The sequence below is a fragment of the Labrus mixtus genome, chromosome 6, assembly GCF_963584025.1.
Source record: "Labrus mixtus chromosome 6, fLabMix1.1, whole genome shotgun sequence".
NCBI lineage: Eukaryota > Metazoa > Chordata > Actinopteri > Labriformes > Labridae > Labrus > Labrus mixtus.
The window spans coordinates 23,608,980-23,621,188 of record NC_083617.1 but is presented as its reverse complement, the minus strand read 5'-3'; the positions used below and the strand labels follow the sequence as shown (position 1 = coordinate 23,621,188).

The window sequence follows — 12,209 nt, the reverse complement described above, 5'->3', positions numbered from 1 at the left end:
CATCCTGTGTGAACAGTGCTTTAGAGCTGTGGTTCCCAACCTGGGGTCCAGGCCCTCCTAGAGGGGGCGCCAAAGATCTCAGGGGGGGGCGTGAGGCTCGGTCGGCTCTCAGGTTGTTTAAATTATCATGTTTAAACATTTACATCGTTCATACAAAGGTCTTTAGGTAAGAACAATTGTGTAGGCAAATTCTGATTTTATCAATGATCACTTAAATTGGATCACTTATTTCATGGGGTCCTGAAGGGGGGGGGGGGCTCGAGTAGCAGCAGCTTCAGAGTTTGGAGGTACGCTCTCTACTGAAGTTGAACACCAAGAATCACAGCGCTGATAGTTTTCTCATCAGGGACTGATTTGAAGCTCCCCGGCCCCCCGCTGTGAGCTTTGTCGCTGCGTTCTCTGGCCCTCGTCGGGCCATCAGGAGAATGTATAATGTTCGGTGTGTTTCTGGAGCACTAATTGGACTCTCTCCCTCTCTCTCTCTCTCTCTCTCTCTCTCTCTCTCTCTCTGTTGACACAAACATCTGAAGCCAAACGAGGCGAGCTCAGAAGTGGGTCAGTCTAAAAATACTCCGGTTCAGGACAGAACGAGGGAAACGGCCTTCAGAAGTCCTGCAGCCTTCATCAGGACCCACAGATTATTTGTTTCTCTTATCCAGAATCCATCTAGTCTGAGACCAAGACAAGACCCCGTCAGAGACTATGATTCTGAGACGAGACCGAGACCTTCTTAAAATGGACTTGAGACCGGTCTGGAGAAGAAAAAACAGAGCTGTGCCGAGGTTCAGTATCATCGTAGTATCAACATCGTAACATCATCCATCCATACATTACCTTTTACCGCTCGAGAGGCGGGGTTACACCCTGGACTGTCTACTAGCCAATCACAGGACGTCGTAACCTGATATATTTATATTTAAAGGCGGATCCGCAGAAGAGATCTCCTCTAAGATGAGTCAGTGGACAAGTCAGTGCATGTGTTCAAGGGTTTGACTTCGTTTGGATGTTTTGCGGCTCCTCTTGTCAAACGGGCTCCTAAAATAAAACAACATTTATCTAAATTAAAGCTATGTATTATTATCACCCCCCCCCCCACACACACACACACACACACACACACACATTTCACACTGAGGCGCTGTGAGTTAAAATTCCGCAGGCTGAGTTTCCTCAGGTTTTAAAAACAGCCAGCTTGTTGTTGCATCCTCGGAGTCGCCAGATTGGACCAAAATAACTCTCTGGAAATAGACGTGTCCACACTGTGACTCATAGGAATCCTGGACGGAGCTCTGCGACGCCCAGCATGCTGCGCTCTAAAGCCATTGGAGCCTGTGATTGTGTTATTGAGCTTAAAATAAGCGCAGATGCTTCAGTGTGAGCGGGACAGCGGAGCCTGCCAGGAGAGTCTTCTGTTCTTTAGTTTGCAGAGAAAGAGATATGTTCAATCTGTAACTAACTGACACGTTCATGTTTAAGAATCACTCCTCACCACAGCATCATTAACACTCTTCTCCTGGTTATCTGCATCGTGCTGCTCCTCAGACGTTAAATAAAAGAGTTTGACCGTCTGATGATCTCTGCAGCCAGGAGACATCAGGACTTACACAGAGAGCGTAGTGAAGAGCAGGTTTATTTAGTGAAGCTCATAATCAGAGGATCATTAAAGACATAGCAGGTACTTACAAACATGACCCTCTTTGGGATGTGATCTGACTCCACCAGAGGGTTCCTGTAGAGCCACAGCTCCTCGGGCTGAATCACTCTCTCAAAGGGCTCCAGGAACTCGGTGAACCTGCAGCAAACGACAACCAAACACCAATCAGAGACCTGCAGGAGGTACTTTAACATTCAGCAGGAACTTTAACATTCAGCAGGTACTTTAACATTCAGCAGGAACTTTAACATTCAGCAGGAACTTTAACATTCAGCAGGAACTTTAACATTCAGCAGGAACTTTAACATTCAGCAGGAACTTTAACATGCAGCAGGTACTTTAACATTCAGCAGGAACTTTAACATGCAGCAGGAACTTTAACATTCAGCAGGTACTTTAACATTCAGCAGGTACTTTAACATTCAGCAGGAACTTTAACATTCAGCAGGAACTTTAACATGCAGCAGGTACTTTAACATTCAGCAGGAACTTTAACATTCAGCAGGAACTTTAACATTCAGCAGGAACTTTAACATGCAGCAGGAACTTTAACATGCAGCAGGTACTTAGAGAGTCAACACATCTGAGCGAAGTAGCTTCATGTTTAAAACCAAGTGAGGTAGAAGCCTTCAGTCTGTGGGGGTTTCCTACGCCCTGCAGTCTGCAGAGATCTGGTTGGAGACAGTGATGGATCTACTAACATCTACATGCCCTTCAGCCGGGCGTCCATCAGCCATCCTCTCTCTGCCCAGAGGCCGCAGTGTAAGGAGGAAACCCTCCATCCTGATCCTCAGGGGGACTCAGAGCGAGGACAGGTTTGCTAAAAGGATTCCTGTAAACTTTGTCCTGATACAAAAGAATTCATGTTCAGCTAATGTTCTTGTTTTCATCTCTAGAAGCTGCAGGAAGAAATCAATTACAGCGTTTAATCTGTGTCAGAGAAACAGCGTGCAGCGCTGTGGAGGGTCTGAGTCTGCTGATAACTGTGTGTGTGTATGTGTGTGTGTGTCTGTGTGTGTGTGTGTGTGTGTGTGTGTGTGTGTGTGTGTGTGTGTGTGTGTGTGTGTGTGTGTGTGTGTGTGTGTGCGCGCGCGTGTGTGTGTGTCAGGATGTTTAACAGACAGCAGGCTAATCAGCTGGTTTACACCTGTTTGAGTCTTTGTGCATGATTCACCTCAGAGACGTGATACTAATACAGTCGACGGGTTCTTCAATTGCATTTTCCCTTCAATCTTTTTCACTCTCCAGAGACTGTTCACCTGAACACACACTGTTCACCTGAACACACACTGTTCACCTGAACACACACTGTTCACCTGCACACACACTGTTCACCTGAACACACTCTGTTCACCTGTACACACTCTGTTCACCTGCACACACTCTGTTCACCTGCTCACACACTGTTCACCTGAACACACACTGTTCACCTGCTCACACACTGTTCACCTGCACACACACTGTTCACCTGCTCACACACTGTTCACCTGCACACACTCTGTTCACCTGCACACACACTGTTCACCTGAACACACTCTGTTCACCTGCACACACTCTGTTCACCTGCACACACACTGTTCACCTGCACACACACTGTTCACCTGAACACACTCTGTTCACCTGTACACACTCTGTTCACCTGTACACAGTGCATACTGAAAAGGGAAAGAACCAATCACATGACAGAGGGTGAAGAACGTGGAGATGAATTTGATTGGATCATTGGCTTCGTTAAAGCCTTTTAATTGGTTGGAAATTAGTAAACGCCCCTGAGTGCAGGATGAGTGATCAGACGTTTTAAAACAATTTACAGGAAGAGAAAATACATTTATAATGATGTAGGAATACTGAAATCATACAGGAGACCATAGTCAAACCAGAAACATGTTATTTTCATTTTATGGGGACTTGGGTTGGTAATTTCCTCCAGATCCACTTTTTAAGATTGTGGTTGAAATTGTCTTTAGGTCCTGACAGAAATTAATAACTCATGGTGCAGACGGAGCACTGAGGAAATGCTACTTTCAAAGTCATGCTAGTTCTAGAAAATGACCAACCCTGCCTTTAACTTCCTTTAAATTCAGTTTCCATTGACGTCCAAACCGAGCTTACCTTACATAGTGAGATGGCTCGTGGAGAGCATAGCGCCCCCTGTACTTCAGAGAGAACATGCCCCGATCTGCTCTTCGTACTTTTATTGTGAAATGCTGCTTGACCTACATGGGGTACACAAGTACTTCCTGTGGTAATTAACAGAATGAACTGATTAAATGCTTCATGAGTTAACGTCTTTGTTAACGGACTAACAGTTAGTCTAACGATAAATATCGAGGAGGATGTAAGAATGTAATCTGAGCGTCAGTCAGAATCAAAGAGCTCTGCTTTCAAAGTGTAAGAGAAGAATCCTCATGGAACATCAAATATAAAAACAACCTGAGCCTCTCAGTACGTCTCCACCACAACACTTTTTTTAGAAAGCGTTTCGCTCTAAACATGAATCATCCTCAGCGTGTCCGTGCGGACAAATCAAATCTGTTTCTGATTCCAAATATGGTCGCCATTACTTCCTGAATGGTTGGTTAATATCTGAACGTTGTGTCATAAATTCTGTCATAATCTAGTTTTAATTTGGCGGGTCAGGTTTTTTGGCATTCCTGGTTTCAGTAAACATGAGGGAACTTTAAAGTTGAATGTTGGAGCTCCTCTGGGAAATAACCAAAACTGCAGAAGAAATGATTTCTAATCATCTCATGAAAGATTTTGAACCGACAGGAGGAATGTAATAAACACTGCAGCTTCAGAGGCAATAAAAACCTCACTTTCCACGTCTGTATTTTCTTGTTTTCCAGGGACGATCACTTTCATGAGCTCGAGATGAAATCTCCTTTTGGACCTGGAATAATCTTCCTGCTGCTTTTTGGACAATCTGAATCCAATCTCCTCCAACAAATCAAAACCGACGTGAAGGATTCCCCTGGAGAGTCAGAGCGCCACTTTCTGACTCATCGTCTTTTTCCAACAATGAAACAACGATTCCAGTCGGGTCGGAGCTCGCTCTGACCACTGCAGGCTGCAAACAGCACGCAGTAATCACGCTGTTTGTGTCTATTAATGTGAGTGTAATGTGCAGGCTGAGATGAAATCAGACGTCAGACAAGCAGTTTGTCCTGATGAGGAATCATGGAGGAGACGCCTGCCGAGGTAACGACTCACTCAGCGTGTGGCGCCGTTTATCCTGCAGGAGATGATTGTAATAACACTGAATGAGAGAGGAGGGGGGGAGGGGTGGGGGGCTGAGCTGCTTTAGAGTTCATAGACAAACTTCATGTTCATATTAATGACACAGATCAGCAGTGTGAAGAAGTCATATTACGGTGGCTGGGAAGTCCAAACCAAACCAAAGCTTGAGACACATTTACATTTCATAAAAAAGCAAATTACAAACAGGGGGGGCTGCTACAGTGGCCAAAAGGGATCAAAATACATCCCGTCATGTAAAAAGTCATGGTGGATATCTGTACTTTAACTTCTAATCTCACAGACCGGTGAGAGAGGGCGAGACGTTATCTCTGCTCTTAACGATCCCGAGCGCTGAGCTGCCCGCACGTTAAGAAGAGACAAAGATAAGAGGAAGACTTTGAAACACTAACCATGCAGGACAGTCTCTTATCGACGCTCGGAGACGCTCTGACTCGGCTCTGCGTACTGAATGATGAGCTCTCTGAGCGCCCGTTAACACGAGGAACACCTGAACTCAGCACTGTCTGCCCGAGGAGAACGCCGCCGCTTTAATCAGCTTCCGTTCGCTCTGAGTGCAGACGTGACTGAGAGCAGGTCTGATCAGAAAAAATCCATGTTTCTGTATTCTGTGTCGTTCACTTTTTCTCTCCTACAGGAGGCGACGCTCTCGTGTGGCGGCGGCCCTCCTCCATGTTTACATTTCCCCAGTAGAAACAGACGAAGCGTTTTTCCTGTTTTCCAGTAGAATCTCTGACTCTTCAGCACGTCACGTCTCGCTCCTGACGATGTGTTTGACGATGAGCTCCCGCTTGCACGCCGTCTCTTCCTGATAGAAGGTCGTGGCACGTCGTCTGCTGAATAAACTTACAGAGACGTTTCTCCTGATTCATGGAAGACGTTGGATATTGCGTCGCATTACGTTTTGATGACTGACATCTCAGGTCGGTCCGTGAGCGGGAGGCGAGCCCCGCCTGAGGTGAAGAGAGGTCGCACACCGACAGGCTGACGGGAACTGCAGAGGACAAACTACGGTAAAGACTGTGGGCAAAGTTTTTATCTGAACATTTACACTTTAAACACCTTCCAAATGTCTTTGTTCAGTCTGAGGTCCAAACTGCTCAAGTCTTCATCTGATTGGCTGAAAAATATTTGAAATGTGGATCCTGATTTTGGTTCGACCAGCTCAGAATCCCTGATCCAAATGTGGCCTTTATAGTGGTGATAGAAAGGGTTCATGAATGCTCTTCATTGGGACACCCCGGAGTCAGTGGTCCGGTTCAGCCCTCCCCCTAAAGGCAGGAAAGCTCAGCGCTGATTGGCTCTAAGAAGGCAGCGTGGATCAGATCAATATTGAATAGAGGGAAACAAAGCATCGTCTGATCACATGGAAGCTGCCGTGTCATGGTGGACTGTGTGTGAGACTCTGTTTTCATGAATACCCCAAAAGCCTGCTGATACCTGATTGGTCAACATACATACTGAAATCCAAACCCCTGCATGAGTCCACATAAGCTCACCGTGTTTCAGGACTGATCCCTGCACAGTGTACACACTGTGTTGGATCAAACATGGCTGTGAGTTATTCCTCGAGGCATCGTTAGAGTCTGCAGTGAATCTGTCAGGCTGACCTCTTCTGTCTCCCCTCTTTGTTAAAACTCCACAATTTAGGCCGATTCATCATCGCCAATTCCTCCCAGCTCCGTTAGAAATCCTAAATCTAACAAGCAGGGCGCCCGAGCCAGGGAAATAAAACTGAATTATCTCCTCTCTCTCTTTCTCTATCTCTCTCCCTCTCTCTCTCCCTCTCTCTCTCTCTCTCTCCCTCTCCGTCTCTCTCCCTCTCTCTCTGTCTCTCTCTCTCTCTCTCTGTCTCTCCCTCTCTCTCTCTCCATCTGTCTCTCCCTCTCTCTCTCTGTCTCTCCCTCTCTCTCTCTCCGTCTCTCTCCCTCTCTCTCTCTCTCCCTTTCTCTCTCTCTCTCTCTCTGCAGTAAGAGTTAGCATGAGCAGCATCAAGAACAACACAAGCAGCTCATTTGAAGGCTCTTGATTTAAAATGCACTGTGGGCACAATGTGTGGCTGAGGCTGCTGGGAATTCAGATCTGCTGCGGAGCGACCACGAACCGAGACAACACGGCGGCACCAAGACGGAGAAGACACAGAGAAATCAAAATATTCCTCTCAATTAGCTCGAAACGCCGAGGAGCGCCGAGGCAGGCAGAGGAATATGTTAGCTGGATTAACTTCAGGGAACACACTTTGAAAGTAATCTGTGTGTGTGTGTGTGTGTGTGTGTGTGTGTGTGTGTGTGTGGTAGGTATAGATGGTATTGTATCTGTAGCTCACACTCTCACTCTCACTCTCACTCTCTCACACACACACACACACACAGAGTGACCTTGACCTCTCAGGAGGGATAAAACAATCAGAGGGCTTTAAGATGTTCACAGAGGCACAGAGACCCTCGGGCAGGAGTTAGCTCAGGGCAAGTTCTACCTGATGAGGGTTAAACTGTTTTCATCAGCAGCCTCTTCTCCCTCAACTCCTGCAAAACTGAGGGGGGTGACGTCCAGCCCGTACAGGTGTCATGAAGACAGAAAAGTAACCTCTAGAGACCCAAACTGTTTTTGTACCAGGCTGTAAACATGTTTATTTCTGCTGTAAAGATGGACATTTTAACATGGGGCTCTATGAGGACTGAGTCACTGCAGTTTGTTGGTACTTCACTTGTGGCTTCACTTGTCCGCCCTGCAGGCTTCTGCTAAACTAAAACATTTAGATTCGTCACTTGAACACTTCGGGGAGCTTATTCTACAGTCTGAACCTGATTACACTTTAAATTTGAAGCTCTTCTGGGAAACAGCCAGCAGCCACTCTGACGGTGTGAGAGGTGTTCAGTCTGAGAAGCGCGCTGCTGATTAGTCCTCTCAGAAAAACCTGAACGTGTGCCAGACTCCACAGAGACTAAAACCCAGCCCGGAATCAGAGACACGGCCAAGAAATAGTCTTCTCCACTTTTCCCTCTTTATCATATTTCTTTCCTGAATCCTTATTTCTCATATGTCATATTTACCAAAACAGATATAACACCTCAGAGTCCTGAGCTCTCTACATACACACTGACCCTTTAGCTTTATTGACCCGCGCGGCTCTCTGTGATTTGATGGAGCCGTAAACGGAGGAATGAGAGCAGAGCTAAATGATCCAGAAAAGCAGCGAACAGACGAGGACTTTACCCCAGGGCTCTTCAACAGATCACATCCTGATGGCTGATAAATCTCATATGTTTCTTTACAACATCTCCCTGATATCTGAATAAATGATGAGAGAGGCAGAGGGAATCACTCTCTCTCTCACACACACACACACACACACACACACACACACACACACACACACACACACACACACACACACTCCTCTCTCTCCTCTCTTTGCTCCCTGGCTGCACCTCCTCCGGTGAAGCTGACAACTTGTCATGTGGTGGATTAGGAGAAACAGAGGGCTGCGTTTTGATGAGTCGTGGTGGAGTTATACATTCCCCCCTATAGACCGGGGACCCAGTTTGGCCCGTGATGCTCTGAGGCTTTGCCAAACGGCTTGGTCTGACACCCATCTCTCTGCACTCCAGCCCCCCGGTGTGTGCCCCCTGAAAGTCGCACCGCCCACCTCCGCTGGACAAACAAACCAACACTGCACAACGTTTATGGAGACAGTTGATCACCGTTTTCTGTGAGTGGATGAATGATGAAAGTGGTGCTGCTAGCTCGGTTAGCAAGGCTAGGTAGACTTGTGAGCTTTGAAGAATCGTACCAGGTGAGTATGGAAGCGATTAGTGATCAGAATTCAAATGATAAAGCTAATTTGAAAATTAAAATGCATTAACAGAAATGCTTTTTAATTTTCAGAATATGAGTGTATTATTTGACTCAAAAATAAAATGATGATTCATTTATCTAATTTAATTTTAGTTTTCAACTTCAAAAAAGCATTCTTTGACTACATTAAAATGAGGAAGAAAATTACATTTGCTTTATCATTTTAAAAAAATGCCCTGCTTAATTTGTATCATAACTCAAATGAAAAAGCTAATTTTAAAATGAAAATACAGTAACAGAAACATGTTTTAATTTTCAGATTATAGGTGCATTATTTGACCTATATTTAAAATGAATATTCAGTCATCCAGTTTGCATTATACTTTTACTCTCTATGTATGCATATTGTATGACATCATTCAAATGAAAACTAAAAGGTCTTTGGCTTTTCGTTTTCAAACTTGCCGTGCTGAAAAGTTATCATAATTCAAACCAACTCTAAAACGAAATGGCAAAGTGGACGACGCAGGAAAGTGACGTCAGACTCCAGCTCCCAGGCAGGCGAACGTAATATTTACAGTCTATGAGGTGAGCGGGCAGAACGTGCAGTACGATGGGTGGCGGGGTGAATCTTTAACGCTGGTACAAGCTCCAAACTAGTTGTTGCCCTGATTTTGATTCAATTTTGGCGTTGTAGTTGATTATTCTTTTAATAACTACAAAACAACATCTGAAAGGGAGAGAGAGCTCATACAGTCGGTCGAGAGGGAGAGTGTGTGCCATTATGCACAGAGGATAAGAGACACTTTGTGCACAGAGCTGGAGAGATTATTTGAAACAGAAAATTCAATCGATAATCTTTTTTAATGTAATTAAGTTAAGCAGAGAAGAGAGTGATCTATAATCTATCAATAAACCGGTCTTAGGACACGTCTGTGTGAATTTCACGGCGTGCAGATGCTGAGTGACTCTCACGGTCAGAGATAGTGGGCATGGGTGAGACTTGGCAGCTCTGGTTATAAAGTTGCTGCGTCATGCTCGCTGAAAGTTCAGTGTGCGCTGAAAAAAACACTCCGATCGCCACCTGTATCACAGTGTGAACTAAAGTCAGCCCTAGTGTTAAAGATTCACCCCGCCACTCATCTTACTGCACGTTCTGCATGCTCGCCTCATAGACTGTAAATATTACGTTCACCTGCCTGGGAGCTGGAGTCTGACGTCACTTTCCTGCGTCGTCCACTTTGCCATTTCGTTTTCGAGTTGGTTTGAATTATGATAACTTTTTAGCACGGCAAGTTTGAAAACGAAAAGCCAAAGACCTTTTAGTTTTCATTTGAATGATGTCATACAATATGCATACATAGAGAGTAAAAGTATAATGCAAACTGGATGACTGAATATTCATTTTAAATATAGGTCAAATAATGCACCTATATTCTGAAAGTTAAAACGTATTTCTGTTAATGCATTTTCATTTTAAAATTAGCTTTTTCATTTGAGTTATGATACAAATTTAGCGGGGCATTTTTTGAAAATGAAAAAGCTAATTTCATTTTCTTCATTTTAATGTAGTCAAAGAATGTGCATTTTTAAAGTTGAAAACTAAAATTCAAATTAGATAAATGAATCATCATTTTATTTTTTAGTCAAATAATACACTCATATTCTGAAAATTAAAAAGCATTTCTGTTAATGCATTTGAATTTTCAAATTAGCTTTATCATTTGAATTCTGATCACTAATCGCTTCCATAGGTGAGTCACAGTTATGAACTGAAACTGTTCACTTACAGGATATATTTTAGAAGTGCACATCATCAGTCTATGCTGCGCTGATTGTGATGTCCACATAGTTATCAAAAACGTTTTCTGTTCTTCAATAATCGATAGGATCAAAAGTACAGAAGGATTTGAAAACTACATTTATTTCATAGAACAGGTAGGAGAGGAATGAATCTGTCAAAAAATAACAATCCCTGTGTGGACACCTTGCTATGTATTAGTGTAATGTAGACAGTTTGCAGGAATCTCCGCAGGTGATCAGTCCTCACACCTTAAACACACCTGGGAGCAGGAACAGCTCAGGTGCTTCTGTGTATGTGTTTGTGTGTATCTGTGTGTGTGTGTGTGTGTGTGTGTGTGTGTGTGTGTGTGTGTGTGTGTGTGTGTGTGTGTGTGATTTCATTTAGCAGAGCTGAGGTCACAGTGGAGAGAGAGGGGGGGAGGGGGGGGGGGGGGGGGTGATGACAGGCTGAGAAGACATGTTGATTTAATTATACTCTTTTATTACATTCATTATTGGACCGGAGCTCTGATCTGATGACTCGATGACTAATGTGAGGTCATGATGCTGCTGGTCATGGAGGGCGCAGAATAACGGCTCTTTTTTCGGAGGAGAGGAGCACATGGAGACAGGATATTTCTATCTTCAGTCTCTCTTTTCAGCATAAGTTTCTGTACTCTTCTAACAACGTAAAGGTCCAATCAGTGAGATGTGTAGTGAGTGAAATGATAAAGTGACCTTACTATATGATCAGACATTAAGTAAACATGCTATGTTGAAGTGCTGGCTTCTCTGACAACAATGCAGCAGCCAGTATGTCCTCCTTCTAACTTTAGATTCTGGTCCTGAATGCTCTGGATTTGTTTGGACCAGAGAAGGTAGGCGCTTTTAAGGCACCCCCACACGGCCGTTTTGGACGCCCCTCAGTTTGTCAGATATGAGAGCAGTTATCAGGTCAACAGGTGTTGCAGCGATGGAAGCGGGCAAGAGAAGTGGTTCAGATAGAAGTGATTGTACCCGACCTAAAAAGCCTCTGCATGTTTCTAATAAGCTCCACGAGCAGAAACGTGCTCAAACTAGGATCAATATTGGAGATGCTTTTGAAAAATGGAGAGAGGTTAGAACACAGAAAGGTTTACAGACCGATGCAGAGCTGGATAAACACTGAAGCTTCAAAGTCCACCACATGGCAACCTGTGTGAGCATCGACTCTAGAGAGGAGGGGGCGGGGGAGACAGCTCTCTACAATGTTTAGAATCTGGACTGCAGTACCCATTTTAACCACTAGGTGCCAGAGTTACATACTGCTCCTTTAAAGAAACGTTCATGTTCCTCATTGTTGAAATTAAAACTTGTGAACGAGTTGTATAAAATGTAAACACAGGCGCTGACACGGAGTTAATCGATGAACAGAATTTATAAAAGAACAAAATAAAAAGTGTCTAGTATGTGGAACGCCCTGCAGCCAATCAGAATCTAGCATTTAAACAGCTATAGCTATAATGAATCATCTTAATATAACAGACTTGATTTCTGTTCCTCGGGGTCAGTAAGCTGTGCGGGTATGAAATGTCACGGCGCTCTCTGTCTGTGTTTGTGGTTACAGTCGGGGTCCAGGACGTGCCGGGAATGCACAGCTCTGGTCCTGTCAGGAGGATGCTGAGGAGGGGAGGGGGGGGGGGGGGTAGATGCTGAGTGACAGCAGCTTCGACTTCCC

At 44.6% G+C, this 12,209-nt stretch overlaps 1 protein-coding gene across 1 annotated transcript in view; it reads right to left on the bottom strand.

Annotated features, from left to right (window-relative positions):
* Positions 1-12,209, bottom strand: part of plpp4 (phospholipid phosphatase 4) — a 47,662-nt gene that overhangs the window by 22,199 nt on the left and 13,254 nt on the right. The window contains exon 2 of the mRNA XM_061040586.1: positions 1,684-1,792. Coding sequence (XP_060896569.1) covers positions 1,684-1,792 — 109 coding nt within the window. The remainder of the gene's footprint in view (positions 1-1,683; positions 1,793-12,209) is intronic.